The sequence below is a fragment of the Lepidochelys kempii genome, chromosome 6, assembly GCF_965140285.1.
Source record: "Lepidochelys kempii isolate rLepKem1 chromosome 6, rLepKem1.hap1, whole genome shotgun sequence".
Taxonomy (NCBI): Eukaryota; Metazoa; Chordata; order Testudines; family Cheloniidae; genus Lepidochelys; species Lepidochelys kempii.
In genome coordinates this window covers 81234311-81251977 of record NC_136385.1, presented here as the reverse complement: position 1 = coordinate 81251977, position 17667 = coordinate 81234311, and the positions used below count along the sequence as shown (strand labels likewise).

Genomic DNA, 17667 nt, shown 5'->3' with positions numbered 1-17667 from the left:
GAAATAAAAGCAAAATGCAGTCTAAGCTGAGCTTAACACTTTCAGTGCCCTTACAAACTTAGATGCGTCTCACCACAGGCTGGCTGGTTACCTTTCAGCCAGGCTCTCTCCTTTGATCAGCACTTCAGTCGCTTGGTGGTGATGTCTGTAGATGGAAGCGGAAGAGAGAGGTAGAGCATGACAAACGTCTCTCCCTTTTATCATGTCCTTTCTTCCCTCTTGGCTTCCCTCCCCCCCTTCAGTGTTAGGTGAGCATTACCTCATCGCAGTCCCAAGTGACCAAAGGAAGGGGGGTGATTCACTCGAGAGACCAACGGTCCTTTGTTGTTGCCTAGGCCAGTGTCCTTTGTTCCTGTGAGGCTGGGCTGGGTTTGTCCCATACATGCACTGATCAGGTGTGAACTGCCCCTTTGATTCTGGAGAGTTTTTGCCTGGGCTTGCTTTAAGCCAATAGAACACATTCTCAGTCTCATAACTATATACACGAAATTACAACCTATAACATTACTATAACAATGATTGCTATAACATTACTATAACAACAATGCTCAGTGCATCGTGAGCCTTCCAAAGATACCTGACATGACAAACTTTGCATTAGATACAACACAATCATATAACGATGAACATGGGGATGCTGGGTGTTCCCCCAAGGTACAGAACATCATAATAGCTACACTCAGCTTCTTTTATTTCTTTAAAAGATGTATAGCATAGGTGTATAGTGTGATTCCCAGGCCTGGTTTCCAGACTGGGAGGCCTGTGGAGGCCAGGGAGTTTAGAGGGATACCTCTGGGACATGAGGTGGAAAAAAGTCTTCTAACGATTAAAAATAAAAATGATATGCCACTAAGAACTCTGAGTTGCAATATCTGCTTGTTTCAAAAAAATTGAAATACATGCTTGCCAGCTGAAGATTGTTAGTAGCACCACTATATTTTAAGTATATATACATGATGTACTTACTTGAATAACTATACCTACATCCACGGCAGAGACTTTTCACTTTGGCATAGTTCTGTGAACCTGAGTTCCTATTTTGTCCACAACTTGTGCAAGGATGTTTATGGCTGAGGCAATTCAGAAGTTTTAATCCAGCTACATCAGATTCACAATCCATAGATATTCAGATCGTGAGTTAAAAGAAAAAAACCTATGGAGCTTTTGCGACTGCTGCAGCTATGATATGCCAAGTAAGAAGCTAAAAATAAATCCGCCAATGAAAAAATTTCAGATTAGCTTTAATTTTGTTCAAATTTTAACTCCTGTGGGCTTTTTCCTTTTCTGTGTCATCAAAGAAACTGACAGGTTACACTGGCAAAATTCAGGGAGATGAAGATGTATTGGAATCACCACATATGGTGATGTATTATGCTTTTCTGATTTTCAAATGCCCTTTAAAATGAATATAACAGCACCATGAGAAATGTGTAGGATCCTATGAATGCCTGGAGATTCTTTAATAAATGTACATTGCACTTCCCAAAGCCTCTAGGTGATGTTTCAGGAAGGTATTTAAGCACATGAATACTTTAAAGTGTGTGAGTGTTCTGACTACAGTGGAACTACTCGTGCTTAAAATTATGCACATAGTTAAGTACCTGGCTTGATGAGAGCCAATATTTAAAAGTTTGAATAACTTTTTTCAAAGGCACCTAAATCATTTAACAACATTAAGTCCTATTGAAAGTCAAGCCTAAATCACTTTGGCACTCTGGAAATTTTACACAAAGTTCCAATGGAATTAACTGTAGCCGTAAAATGAGTTAAAAAAATCTGAATTTCTAGTAAAAATTGTCTTTTGTTAAAGGGTTATAACTTGTCTTTAAAATTCTCTTCAGCTCAAAGACTTTCATACAATTTTACTATCCAGGAATAATTCCCGAGGAATAAAAATTACATTTTATTTAAAATATTTTTTAAAAAAAATGTATAAAAATAAAATAAAGTAATTTCAAGTTCTTTACTTTGGACTGTTTCTTCCTCGTGGTTTATTAGAGTTCAAACCAAAATTATGTTAGTTTAAAAACCAGCTAATACATAATACCTTTTTCTTCATCAATATGAAATTTTAATTTCATATGCAAATTGACTGTTTCATACTCAAACCAGAAGAACTTATAAATTTTGTTGGCACAACTGAGACATGGTCAAAATGTATTCCTTAATTTTTTATAGTCATTTAAAATTTTATTTAGTAAGCATTATAACAGTACTTTCTGTTGTACATTATATTTTATCTTTTGTACTTCACATTCCACATAAAAAATATAGACACTACATATTCACAGATTGCATTTGTTTTTGTGCACCAGCATCCAAATGCAATCAAAACTTACTCTTGGGGGAAAAAAAAGATTTCCTATGAATGTTGAGTCCTTTTTTATTTCCTCAGGAAAAAATGAAGAGTGAGCTGGTCTTTGCTTGCAGCAACACTTTTTCACTTCTACAGCAGCATATGTAAACTGCTAGTTTTCAGATTTGTTCTCTGTATTTTTTTTTTCGTTTTTTTTTAACAGGGATATTGATCACAAACATCAGTGAAGGGCATATTTTAGTAACTGTTACTTCAAAAAGAATGTAACGTGTGACCCCTTCATTCATTCATTCTTCCATTTTTTTAAATGAGAAAACTGTTGTCATCCTGCATATATGGCACTTTGTAAGTTTATAAGCAAAATAAAATATACAGTAGATTAAGTATGATAGTTGGCATAAATAATTGACACAAATTTATAAATCATATATATTAATGAATATTCGTGTGTGTAAATATGCGAGTATGCTGTGCTTATTCAGGAATTTTATAACTTTGTTTTAAGCAGTAGTTTTAAAATTAGAGTTGTGCTACAAAGATGTAACTTCAGACTATGCAAAATGAGTATCAAATATTGTGTGTATAAATGACTGAACTTTTAACAGCAAAAAGGGAGTGGTTGCTACAACTAGAAATGATAAATAATCTGGCAGTTTACATTAGACACTAATGGAACCTAAAAGCTTTTAAAATGACAAAAATCTCACCAACTTTGGTGATTCATAATAGGATCGTTTTTGTTACACAGGTTGGTCATATAGTTGACAGTTTTCTCCTTGTGTGACTCTCTCCTATAAATTATTGTACTGTGTTATCTGAGAGAAAAGCCATTATAGTTGCATGGAAGAATAAAACAACATTTCTTCTAAGGATTAAAAGCAATTTCCAACAGGAAATGTGTACTCTCCCTACACTCGCTCCTTTTTCTTTTTTTCTAGTAGTTTCAGTGGAAATCCCATAATTTAATCCTCAAAGAAAAGTTCCACTATTGTGAACTATCTCAAAACTGTATTATACTGTGTGAAATTTATTTTTACACAATTGTATTTCTTCATGGTACAGTGATTTCCATTTCCTCTATATTGGTTTATACATACTAAAATGTAGTAAAGCTGGTTTGGTGTATAACGGGATTTGTATTGTATTAAATTATAGTTCCTAAAACAACACAGATTGCAGAATCCTCTTTAGACATTCAGTGCTAAATCTAATGAAATTTCTGTTTAGCTTTGACTGCTTCCCTTTCCACTGTTTTGACAGTAGTTATCCCTGTAAGTGCTCTCCATATCAGGCTCCAGTAGCTTGAATGTAACCTGATCTGTGTTTTGTATAAATGTGTTGTCTGCTGACCTAAAGAAGAACACTTGCATCAGCTACATTGATCAATCCACATCACTTCCCATCATTTAGTAGACAATTAATACTGCAATGTAAAGACTCCCCAGAGCACTTGTTTAGAGCTGGATCGCTTTACAGAGGAACCACAAGAGCTGTGCACAAGCGGAGGAGCGGGGAGGGAAAGCTAACTAGAAAAAAGAGAAGCATAAGAAAACTACGTATACTGGCCAAATTAATTTGCATTTCACTTGTCAGGCTTCCATCCTGATAATTTTGAAATTGCATTGGTTTCTACTTTAAATGCTTTTGGAAAAATTCCATTTTTGTAGATTGTGCCTGGGTTTAGTTTAAAAAAAAATTTTTTTTAAAGGTGCTTTATTGAAAAGACAACAAAATAATACTGGGGCACATCCATGTACGTAATCCCTGAAAAATATGCACTCCATTGTTACGGGCATATAGCTTGATGTTTGAAAAGTATTGCCATTTTATAATTAATCTTATGGGTTGTGAACCTGGCATCTTTCAAAAACACTGATTTTACATGTTTTAGTCTTTATTTTATTTTGTTAAGAAAATATTTCAGTAGAGGAGATATGGGTTGGTTGTTTTGATGTCTGTCTTTGTTGTAGGCCAAACACACGATTCTGAACTAAGGAGTTGGCTGAATTGTTTCTAAGAGTATTTGTAATTTTTAAGTTTGCCCATGAATTCTGTTAGAGTGGGGCTCTTAAAGCTTGTACTTGTAAACCTTTAGAGCTTTGCATTTCATCTTCAGAGATAATCATAAGAAATCAAATGAAAAGAATTTTCTAATGAAGGGTAAGATGGTTGCTTGCCCATGCAGGGGAGAAAGGGAGTGTAAGTTGCCCCCTTCATGTCCCTTACAGGCTTCCCATGTTACTATGCAAGGTGGAGAACAGTCATCACACCTCTTTCCCCCTTTCAAAGCTGGTAGATTGATAGGGGCAGGGAATGAGCGAATCAAGACTTGTAGGGGAAGTAAACTGCTACTGACATAGACCAGTAGCAAATTACTTCTCCCCAGTGCTCAGCACAACTACACATTGCCCATTGCTCAGGGCAAAATATACAATTATGATATAGCCCACAGTGATTTCAGAGTATTTCAGAATTCACTGTAAACATGTTAGTGCTCGCTCGCTATATCACTCAATTTCATTCAACATTTATTTGGGGTAGAGTGGCTGGATTTTTCAACAAAGCATTTTCAGGCTCTGAACTTTGTTTGTGATCCACACCAGTGATCCCTGAGCTAGGAAGTGTTATTTACTCCTTCTTATTACACAAGAACTAATTAAAATGACCGGGCAGCAGGTTTAAAACAGACAAAAGGAAGTATTTCTTAACACAATGCACAGTCAACCTATGGAACTCTTTGCCAGGGGATGTTGTGAAGGCTAAGACTATAATAGAGTTCAAAAAAGAACTAGATAAGTTCATGGAGGATAGGTTCATCAATGGCTATTAGCCAGGATGGGCAGGGATGGTGTCCCTAGCCTTTGTCTGCCGGAAGCTGAGAATGAGCAACAGGGGATGGATCCACTTAATGATTACCTGTTCTGTTCATTCTCTCTGAAGCACCTGGCATTGGCCACTGTCAGAAGACAGGATACTGGGCTAGATGGACCTTTGGTCTGACCCCGTATGGCCATCTTGTGTTCTTATGTAGGATGTGTTCTTATAAGACGTAGAAATACATTTTTCTAAGTGAGATGTCAATTGCTGTTATGCACCATTTTAGTCCATATTATTTTTGTCCTCTGTAATCTGAAAGTAAAATGTATCCTGATGTTGTGAGCAGGGATCTGTATTTGGGATTCCTCTAAGCTGTAGTGTCCTCTTGTTTTTAGGGGGCATGTTAGTCCCACCACAGCTAATGTTGCAATACAATTTCCTCTTAATGGGACTTTTCTATCTTTCTAGTCCTGTTCTGACTTAAAGCTGGTCAGGCAGGTCATCCACATGGAATTTTAAGTCAACAACGATGAGGGTGGATGATTGTGATGCAAGGAAGAGGGAGAGCCTGGAATTGAATTTGAGGATGGGTGGGTGTGTGATAGATAAGTGCAACATAGCTGGAGATTGGAAAGAAGACATGGACAAAGAGCTGTTCATGGGAGGAGAAAGAGTGAAGAGGGAGTGACAGGTGGGGTTGGGAGTGACAGGTGGGGTTGGAAGTGACAAAAGCTATAGAGGAGAAGCCCAATGCCTCTTTCACAGTCTCTGGAAGATGACTCAGGGTGAGTAATGGATCTAAGGGCTGTTTTGCTTAAGGCAAGAAGAACACAAAAGACTTATGTACAGAATCGGCTATGTGATTTATTTTAAAAAGACCTGTTACTCTGATGTACAGAATAAATACGTACACTGTCAGGTGGACACTGGACTTTCTGAGTATATCCTTCCTGGAATTCATAGCACTGTCTGATTTGATGAACAAGAGCACAAGTGAACTGTAGCTCATGAAAGCTTATGCTCAAATAAATTTGTTAGTCTCTAAGGTGCCACAAGTCCTCCTTTTCTTTTTGCGGATACAGACTAACATGGCTGCTACTCTGAAAAGAGCACAAGGGTCATTCTGGAGTCTAGATCTCGAACGTGGCAAGTTCAACGTGAGCCGTCTAAGCCAGAAGAACTCAAACTGTGGTCTGTAGTGAGCTGGATAATTATATGGTGCTGGCTTTTATCGTTTCCAGCTGCTAAATCACATTAGAAGACAGATGAAACTACATTAACTATTTTCCTTATGTTGTTTTTGTGTATGTAGTAAGAAACTGTTGTAGTTGTTACAGGGATCTGGTATGTATGACATGAGTGGGATGGAAAGTGGACTGGATAGTGAAGAATGAGAGAGAAATTGGTCTTGAAAATAATCTCCATGTTAAGTTGCAGTCCACAGTCTGAAAAGGTTTAAAACTGCTGGGCTAAACCAATATATTTTCTATCCAGGTTACTGATCACAGAAATATTTTAAATGTTGATCTTTAGTTTTGCACATGGTTATATTAATGCTTGTAATAGTTATATTTTAATAGCATATTTTAGCATAACCCAACACCAGGCCTGAATGGCAAATACTGTGAATCCAGTTCAGTTGTCTCATTCTTGCTCTTCTTTTCCATCTGAACTGAGACATTATTTCTTTAATTTTTACTTACAATACTGTATGCACAGTTTTTTATTCACTTTAAAAGTAACTGTAGTTATGTCTAAGCCATATCTGGGCAAGGACCTAGCCAATATTGGCTAGCGTGTACATAGATATACGAGCAATAAAAATAGAAGCTATGCAAAATCATTTTTAGATCATCTTGGACAATAATTACAATGTTACCATTTGAAATTATCTTTCCATTTGTACACTTACTGTGGCAGGCAGGTAAGGGAATTTTTAAATGTTACACGGCTGCTACTCTGAAACCTCTCATAATACTTAGTTATCAGTTTTCGGTAATAAATCAAAACAGGGTTTTTTTGAGGTGTTGATGAGTCAATGAGGAAGTGCCTAAGATAAGAATTTATCTAAATAAGGGTCTTCTCTGTACAGGTACTACAGAGCGAGTGTGTTTGATCCAGGGAACAGTTGAAGCACTGAATGCGGTTCATGGCTTCATTGCTGAAAAGATTCGTGAAATGCCTCAAAATGTGGCCAAGACAGAACCAGTCAGCATTCTGCAGCCCCAGACCACTGTTAATCCAGACCGCATCAAACAAGTGAGTTTTTGGTTGGGAAAACAGAGGCACATCAGCTGCTTAGAGTTAATTTCTTTTATAAAGAGTCTTAAATCTTTAACATGTAAAGGGTTTACATTAAATGTGTTTTAGGAGAATGTCAGTGGTTTTATTTTTCTCTACGAATTTTTTGATCTCCTTTTGCTTATAGTTCTGTTCTATATTCAGTTTTTCCTCATCAGTATTTATACATAATATCTTATAAATTCAAACACCATTATATGATATGTATCCTTCATATGCTTCTTTTCTTTATTGTTTCAGGGAACACATTTTTCTGTTTTATTTGAGATTTAAAATATGGGCCTCTCTGTAAATCATTAAGATTTATTACAGTTCAGGAAAAATGGATCCAACAAATATCCTCACTCTTGTGTTGCAAAATAAATTATTTTTGAATGATTGTTTGGGTCATATTATGTACATTGAAAAGACCTACATCATAAAGTTGATGCTTGCAAATGTAAAGATTTTTTGTTGTAGGTATTTTCAACTATTTTAATCTATGCAATTTTTATCATCCTTGCATAAAGCTTGTATTGGCTTATCTTCAAGTATTACTACGTTTTGTGTAACTGTAAGGTAGTCACATACAAGGTATAATGATCCAAGAGTCTTCTTTTATTGAGTCACATTTTCCAAGAACATTTGAAACTGAGAAAAACATATCCACTAACAAGGCTCAAACACAATGATTTAGGTAGCTTTAAATTTATAATTTGTTTGGTATGTTACTTCTGGAGGAGGAGAGAAGAAAATTAAATGAACAGGCATTCAGAGGGAAGTTTCTTCTATCTTGTACTATATATTCTTGTTATATTAAGAATATGATGTGGTCGTATACAGTAGTTCACATTAGCTAAGTGTAATGACGTTATCTTTTTATTTATTCTGTGTACATTGTGTTTGTGTGTATGTGTGCACCCACATACACACATGCAGAGTGTGTGTATGATGGTGTGGTATATTATAAAAGCTTTATTAGCATGAGTTTGGGATGGCTGCATTACTCCAGAATGATGAAACCACTAGTTATTCCTGCAAGCCATTTCAAATGACTGCTGCTAAATACCACAACTTCATTTATTCTGTATATGCTACATATTTTACATAAAAATATTTTGAAATGCTGTAGAGAGTTAACAAAAAAACATAAAGTACTGTTTTACATATAACTTCCCCTGTAAAGTCAGGTGTCTTAGTTACCAGCAGTGCAACTGAAAATAATAACTATAATAGACTTTTAAATAGCTTTACTGCATATTTACACTTTTAAGTCCCATGATCTAACAAGGCTAGAAGCAATCAATATGATCATGAGATACTGGACCATAAACGTGGCAGTGGTACAGAATTAAATTCTGCCTCTCCTGCACCCCAGACGAGTGTAAGTTTTTTTTGGTTTTGCCTTTTTTCCCCACTGTTTTTTTTATTTCTTATCTGTGGGAAAAGAAGGAAACACCTCTCTGGAGGTTGATTTGAAAATATGGCAGCTGTTTGAAGCAGCTCAAATGTTTGGAATGTTAAAAATAAGTCCATGGGAGATGGATTAATAGGCAGAGTTGCAGATCAGGAAGTCAAACTCCTGATAAATACAATGTATAATGTATCTGGTCCTACAATTTCTGACATGATTCCACATTTTATAAATTTATAACATAAGGATAGTAGCATCACATATGGTGGGTGGGTGGGTGGGTGTAAAATGTGTGTGTGTACACAGATACATTTGTGTATCTATGTATTACAGTTACAGTCAAAGTTAAATTATGATTTCCAACTTTTCTTTTATAGCAAATAACACCTTTGCATGATAAATCCCTAAACTACAAATATTGGCTCATAAATCTAAATTACAAATGTACATGTTGTTATTCACCAAGGTGTGTGATCCTCACACATTTGTTCATAGATAAAATTTGGAATAAAGTAATCCATTCTCTGAAGTAGAAATATTTTTTATCTAAAGAATAGGTAAAACCCATGCTTAACAAATTTATAAAGGTTATGTAACATCTTATAACAGGCAAGTGTGAACTAGAACTCTGATGTCATTACAGAGTTTGGAAACAAATGGGCTACAACTTTATTGAACCGACCATAATAAGTCAAAACATAAACTATAAAAGCTTTGTGCAGATGAACCTTATGAATTATTCTTATTATAATTGATTTGTACAAACCTCTGTATGCCTCCCATTCCCATAATATGTGGGTGCATTTTACATGGCTTATATGTAAAAATATTACAGGTTTAGGCCCTAAATATCCCAGGAAGCCTCCACGCCCCAATACAGTGTAACCTGCTTATACAGGGCAGGGATGAAGAAAAGTTTGTAGGCTTAATGCTTGGAATTGCAGAGCTGAGAGTTAGAAAAACACTTGAATAAAAAAACCACACAGCCAATATGGTTTTCTGAATGTCTCCCCACCCTCAAGCCTCACTTATATAGGCTTGATTTCTCAAGTTTTCAGACAAATTGCAGGTGGTGTGGTGGGTTCAGAGAGGAGGTCCCTTGAGCAGTTGGACTCTAAGCTGTTTAGAGCTTTGTGGATGGTATTGAATATCTTGAATTTTGCCTGAAAAGTGACTGACCTCTTTTGTAGAGTCTGAACATCGGTGTGATATGTTCTTGCCAGTCCACCTGGTTCAGAAGATGTACTGTTGCTTTCTGCACTTGCTGAGCTTCCAAGCACCTTTCCCAGTTATTTCCAGGTAGTAAGTGTTGCTGTAGCTTATCCAGGAGGCACTAAAATTGCTGATGGCAATTGTAGGTTCTGAATAAAGGAGGGAAGAATGAAGTCCTTTGGCCAGCCAAAGATGAAAAACGGTATTTCAAGTTTCTCTTGTTGTCTGGAAATCCAGGCCAAGTTGTTAAAAACATAGGACCCTAAAATTAATTCAGTACTTATAATGGCAGCTACTGAATATTCAACCCATTTGAAAAAGGGATCTTGTTTAGCAGCCTAATTGTGGGTGCCAAACTTTGGGCTTCTGTTTTTGAAAATCTTTGCCCCAGAGTCTGTTACCAAAATGATTAAACCTGAATGCCTAAACACAGGCTCTTAAATACATATTTATTTTCCTAAATAAAACTGAAGTCAGTGGGAGATACTGGGGCTCGTCATCTTTGAAAAAAGTCTACTTTTGTTTTGGTTCCTAAATACGGATTTAGGAACCTGACTTTAGGCACCCAGGTTTGAAAATGTCAACCTAAGTCCAGAAGTGCCATTCTGATAATATCTGGGCAGACTCCTTCAAGTCGTGGAGTAATTGTAGACATTGCATATTCCTTAAAAAGATTCTCCCTGTCAATCAGCATCACTACCTTTTATTATCCATATACATCTTCAGCCAACTGACTGTCATCCAGGTCCCCATATCTGCAGACAATGAGAATGTATGGAAATAATTCCATCTTGGTCAAACGAGAAATATAAATATAGAGCTAAGTGTTATCAGAGAATCATAGGGTTAGAAGGGACCTCAAACAGAGGCTCTGACTTCCCCAGGTCCCGGGGGGTGCTCGACCCCCGCTCCGCCCCATGCCCTGCCCCCACTCCACCCCTTTCCCCAAGTTCTCACCTGCCCAGCTTCTTCCTGTCCCTGCCCTGTTCCGGCCCCTTCTCCCACCTCTTCCTGCCCCCACTCCTCCCCCTCCACCACAGCACCTCCTGCACGCTGCTGAACAGCTGATCACAGCAGGCGGGAGCGCTGGGAGGGAGAGGGAGGAGCTGCTCCCCAGGGCTGCTGGTGGGTGCTGAGCACCCACAGAGTTGGCATCTCTGTCTGCAAGGGTCATGTAGTCATGCCAAGATACAAGATTTGTTGTATCTAAGCCATCTAAGACAATCTGTGTGCGGCTCTGATGATTGCAGACAACCCCACCTCAAGACCTATCTATAGTGTCTCATAATCTCTGAACAAGAAGACAAGATTGGCCTTGTGTGACTTCACAGCTGAGATACCTTAAGGAGGAAGAAGAATCAACGATCTACCATCCTCTTGGATCTTCCTGTATGAATAGAACGACTTTAAAGCTGTGCTTCCAACCCTTGCCAGATCTAGCAGTATTTGAAAGCACATCTGATCTTTGTTCGTTGCTCTGAGAAGATCATTGACTGTTAAGGCTAATAGCATTTCTATGCCATATCTAGGTCTGAAACCTGACATTCTCAAAATTAGAAGATGCCAGATGCGGTTGGTGTTGGCCCCCACTACACTCATAATGATTTTTCTTTTAAAAGATTTACTCTTGTTGTTATAGAATTAGGCACCTGGCAAAAGCTGGCAGGAACATCAGTGTCAAGAAATGGTTACTTAAGCAGACACATCACAAAATCTCATCCCATGTTTTTATATGCATCATGAGTGTCTCCGTGCTCACTTAGGCAGTAGTGTAAACATAGCTTATGTTGGTATAACTTATGTCACTCACGGGTGTCAAAAACCAACCTTCTGAGTGACATAAATTACAGACACAAGTGCTCATATGCACATGCTACGGTGACAGAAGAGCTTCTCCTGCTGACATAGCTTCTGCTGCTTGTGGAGCTGATTTTATTATGCCAATGGGAGAGCGCTCTCCCATCGTCCTAGAGCATCATCACCAGACACACTGCAGCAGCACAGCTGCATTGGTACAACTGCGCCACTGCAGCACGGTACGTATAGACATGGCCTTACTCTGTTTTTTTGGAATATCCAAGGGGGACATGGGTGAGGAAGCAGGGCTAGATCTTACTATTTTCCTCCATTATTATAACAGGTTGTGGGGCAGGTGCAGGAGGAGAATGCTAACTCCTGCTTTTTTACTTTATTCTCGTCTCTTCCCGCCCCCCCCAAGCCCTGGAGAGGTTCCCGTGCTGCAAAGTGGCAGCTGCTATGGTTATGCTCCCAGCCCCTTGTTCTTCCCAAAGGGCTCATGAGATGCTCTTTTTCAGGTATCGTACCAAAGCAGGACTTTCTCTTGTTTTGTGACCAGGACCTCATGGGGGACCATAAACCCTTCCCAAGAGCTTTTTATTTTTTATGCTATCCCCTTTGGATAACTACTAATCTTCATTTTTGCCATGTAAAGTGAAAGTCAAGGATAGGACAGCATTTTAAAATCTTTCATAAATGTCTGTCTGCATATATTAACTTTGGTCTTCTTTCTCCCTTGCCTTGCACCCTGCATAGTTATTTACATTAGTCCAGATTGAGTGCAAAGTGGGTGGTGAAACACTGCCAGCTCAGAAGGGAAGTGCTTTACACCCACTTTGTGGAGTTACAAAGGTACAATGCAGTGGGAAGTCAGATCTTCAAATGGTAATATCAGCAGACTAACTTCTCTATGCTCTGGACTGTAATTAATTACCTAATCTTAATTATTGCTTAATAAAAACAAGCTTTTAAAAATCTATAGTTACGTATTTACACAACAGACCCTAACTTTTAAAGATACTTCATGATTATTATGTTGCCTCACTAGAGTCACACATTAAGAGTTTGTAATAGATTAAAAAAATAATAAACTGCAAAGTGAGCAGTTGCAGGGGAGACCCATTCTGGCACTGTAGAAAGCATACTAAGCCAGTCTTTCAGGTCCTCCAGCACAGTGATGTGGTGGAATCTTGCACAGCAGCTTTGTCCCTTGGCTGGCTTTAGTGCTAAAGCTATTCTGCCCTTAATTTTCATCAGCAATGGAATGCAAAATGATAGTAAAAAAGTGCAAAAACAGACCTGTTGATTTAAGCAATTTAAAATTAAACCACAGAAAGTAGATTCACATTATTTTAATGTTGCTTAAAAGTTAGGACTTTAAAAAAGGCTGAAACTCAGTCGGTCTTTAACCTCGTGTTATGCAAGGTCACCATTGTTTGGCAAGCCCTGCCATAGCCAACTACAAAGTGGTCAACTGCATGGAGTTTCAGCTTTAAATTTGAATGTCCTATTTCTTTGTGGTGTTGTCATAGCTTTACCATTGTTTAACTGTGGTATGTTATTATTTAATTTTCTGCCTTTTTCCCCCTTCCTCCTTCATTATAAAAACAAACAAAAACCCACCTAGTATGGCACTAAGAGTTAAAGTACTGAACAGTTAACAGTTTAAGTATTCAGTAGAATACTTGTGATCTGGCAGGTAAATATTTAATCTTATTTTTTAAATAATATTTAGGACAAGAGTGTGCCAGTTAGGCACACCTCAGCATTAAGTGAACTGTGGAGACGCCCCACCTCAGGAAGAAATCTCAGAGGCCTCCCTGAACACAAAGGGAGTGCACCCACTGCTGTAGCCAGCCAACTCCTTGCTCAAGGGTGTGAAGTATCAGTGTGTTACCGCTCTGTCTTCCTCCTACCTACTTTAGGATGTTATGCACCTTGAGGGACAGGGAGAGAGAGAGAAGTCTCTCAGAACAACTGCAGTTCTGTGTGAGCCACCTAAGGATGAAAATGCTTCTTGTATTCTCCCTAAATGCTGCACACTCTTGTGTGTGTCAGGCAGAATCTGGCTGTTGGTCAGTAAACCTTTTTTACTTTTTAATTTTGGAATCACTCTGTTCTAGGAGCACAAAAATATCTATTACCTCTAAACATAAAATATAAGAAAGGCCATAAAATGTGTGAACAAAGACAAAAAAATCATTCTGGCTTGGACATTGTTAGTGAAGTTTTAGCTTGCTTAAAAATTTTGTAAGCTCTTAAATATGGTGTAGAGGAGAAATTCTGACTGGCCTTTTACTATAGCCTTGCTAGAGGGCAGCCTATAATTACTGGCGAGCTTTGGTAATAATACGAATTTTTCAGTCTTGAAAACTGAGACTCCTTAATGTAAAATCATTTTATAATTTCTAATCACTCTATAATTCTCATTCCCAGAAGCCTAATAACTTCTAAATTCAAGTGCTTGCCTAATGCAAAATCCTCACTAAGTTTTTAAAATTATTCTACACTGTATAGTAATTCAAAACTGAATCATTTCCAACTTTCATTAATAAGCAATTCTGTCTAAAAGTATATTTCACAGATTTCTTATAAGGCATTTCAAGACATATAGATGAAACATAGTTTCCATTAATATGAAAGGAAATGATTTGTAAAGTAACCCAAAAAACAAAACCCACCAACTTGCCTCTTTCTTTCTGAAAATTCTTATTCGCAGTTGTATTCATGAGGAAATAAATAGATGGTTCACATAAATACATATAATATTTATGTTATTTAAAGAGAATTGTATTGGTTTATTTTGGTGGTGATGAAAGAGGTTTTGTTTGTATGTCTAAAAAAGTGCTATCTGATTATATATTATGCACATGTGTGAAATCTTTATTAAACTGTGTTATCCGGTTTGTAAGTGACCTTTTCTCCCTAATGCACTTGCGGGATATGTGACCTGAAAAACAACTGGAGTTAAAGAGGATTGAGCAAGGGAAAATGGCTAGAAAATATGCACAATGTACAAATTTAGAATCTAGTCCCAATCCCATGGATCTTAATGGTACAGAATCAGGCTCATTTTTTAATTGAAACATATTTGACAAAAATAGAGACTGCATGAGTTAAGAAATCTTGTTTCTGTGAGGACATGCATTAGTTTCTTGCATTATTTACTGTACTATTCAATGAAAAAGAAAATAGTGGTTATGCCAGCAACCACAGAAACAGCCCCTGCCTCAGACACAAAACACTTTGATTTGAAAAGCAATTTGCTATACATAATTTTGAATATTTTGTCAGTGGTGTGTGTGTGTGTTTATGAAAAAATGTTTATGCCCATTTTGATGCTTGTTTATTAACAATTGTTTTGTATTCAACTGTTCTGACCTCTTTTCATTGTATCATAAAGAAGTTTTTGAGAAAATAAAATAGTGGAGTGCTTCTATTATAGGTAATGTTCTGGTAGGTTCAGTATACCGTTCGAATACACGAAATGTTAGCATTCCTTTTTTTCCACTGCCAAATTTTTTCTGCTTTCAGGAAGGTGAATGTTCTTGTTAAATAAGAATTGTGTATATTCCAGCTGTTTTGTGTAACCTGTGCTACTGGTAAATGGGGTATTTCCCAGTATTAAATTGTTCCTATTTCCACATAAATGCAATAGTTGTACTTGCTGAATTCTCTCCATGACAGCTGTTTTAAATCCTCTTTTTTCTTCTGATTAATTAGTTTTAGAATATAAAAAAACAAAACACACACAAATTAATGTTGATGACACAAACCATCAGATTCCAGAAATATTACAATTGAGGCTGGTAGTGAAAAAGTCTAATCCTCATCTTGAATTCTGAAGTGTCTGTAAAATGTATTTTGTTCTTTAAATACATTTTAGGCCGAGAACTTTAATATTCAGTTTATTACAGGACACTTTTGGAATGATGGGTTACAGCCTTTTTACTCCCCACCTCCCCAACCCCATCCTGTTTATAGTGGTAAGGTAGACTTTTAACTAGACTGATGGAAATCAGTGCATTATGATCCACAACTTCGGATGAAATTTTGCCTTAAGTTACATTTATGAAACCTCATTAAACCAGAAGGGTTGCATTGGTGTAATTGACCACCATTAGCTCTGGTAAAATCCACAATTCCTTTTAAAAATAGTTCTATGCCAAACAAAGATGTATGACAAACAAAGCCATATACTATAGAGAAAGATGTGGGAGAATACTTAACAATTGATCTGTTTTTCTTTACAATATCTCCTGGTTTCTCCAGGTTTACATAATTTAGCAGAGGCCTATTATTTTTCAGGGAGCACATGGCAATATGTGCTGTGTTAGAAGCCTTTTGATAAAGCCCTAGCTGATGCTTGGGATAAATTCTTTTTGTTTATGGTGAGTTGAAGGTATGAAATAGGAGCCTGTTTGTTTATTAAAAATTCTATTGCTTTTCTGATGGCTTTATTTACAAATATATTCTGAAAATGTAAAATAAAGAGCTCTACATTGCTCTGCATATAGGCCTAATATTCAACACTGTATGCACAAAATGCCTGATGCATATCTTCAAGCCAGTATTCTCCTATTGCATATAACTTTCTGCATACATACAATCCCAATGTTCGCACATGCATTATGGGGTTTTGTTAGTGCTAAAGTACGTACACCCTTTTAAAAATATGGGTTATACTTTTTAGGACTATAAATAAATGCAAATACCAAAAATTCTGAAAGTTTACAAGTTTTGCTTTATTTCAAAGTAGTTCTGATTAATAGTTGTATGATGATATTAGGCACTAGGGTTGCCAGTTTTGTTTGGACATGTTCCTGGAGGTTTCATCACATGCCATAATCTTTAATTAAAAGTTAATCTTTAATTTCTGGATACTCCAGGACAATCCTGGAAGGTTGGCAACCCTTTTCTACAGTTTTTAAGTTCTTATTTCTCTCACTAATATTGGTGTACATTCAGATTTTCTAAGATATTTGAACATTGTAGAGATGTTCAAGAAAGTCTGATCTGAATGGGTATTGTATATTATGTCTTGAAAACGGAAGTCTGACATTCTCACTACATTTATATAAAATAGTTACTCTATTAAGAACTAATGTGTTTGAGAGCTATGTATATAAACATGTACATTTTAAATAGAGCAGTGCTTTTTGATAACGTGTTCAAGTATTAATGTTAAGTATATGTATATTTAGGAAAAAACATATCAATAAATATGACTTCTAATTCTTTTTTGTGTTAATTTTGAACGCAGGCTGGGGCTGCATTACTAACCTTTGCCCTTATTAAATTAATGATCTTTGAACACTAATGATAAATATATCATAGTAAATTGATGTGATGCCATTAGTTGCATGTTCATCCATCATAAGATTGATGTTTACATTTTTCACACATGGCTCTTGATTAAAAAAAAATCAGTGAATATTTTAGCAGTTTCTTTTATTGTTAAAAATCTTCAATAGCTGCCATTTTAATTGTTTTGGATATGGATAAAATATTATGAAATTCAGTTTGTGGGATATAGTCAGCATACAGAGTGGGTGAATAATTTAATGCCAAAGTAAACGTCACCACTTCTTCCCAGCACTAGCCTTGTTTGCTGATAGAAAGTTTTAGTGTGCTCATTGAACTTGCTGGAATTTGTATTTGCTTTAGTCTTTTTATGTACCCCAAGAAGAGGAGCGGGAAAAGAAAATATTCATGTGGTCAGCATATCTTTTAGTATTTATGTGAGTTCACCATAGAATCATAGAATATCAGGGTTGGAAGGGACCTCAGGAGGTCATCTAGTCCAACCCCCTGCTCATCATCTTGATTT

The 17667-nt window shown here is 36.8% G+C and overlaps 1 protein-coding gene across 7 annotated transcripts in view; it reads left to right on the top strand.

Moving 5' to 3' along the window:
* Positions 1–17667, top strand: part of NOVA1 (NOVA alternative splicing regulator 1) — a 229812-nt gene that overhangs the window by 176037 nt on the left and 36108 nt on the right. For all 7 annotated transcript variants that reach the window (XM_073348901.2, XM_073348902.2, XM_073348907.1 and 4 more), the window contains one exon: positions 7227–7393. In XM_073348901.2, coding sequence (XP_073205002.1) covers positions 7227–7393 — 167 coding nt within the window. The remainder of the gene's footprint in view (positions 1–7226; positions 7394–17667) is intronic.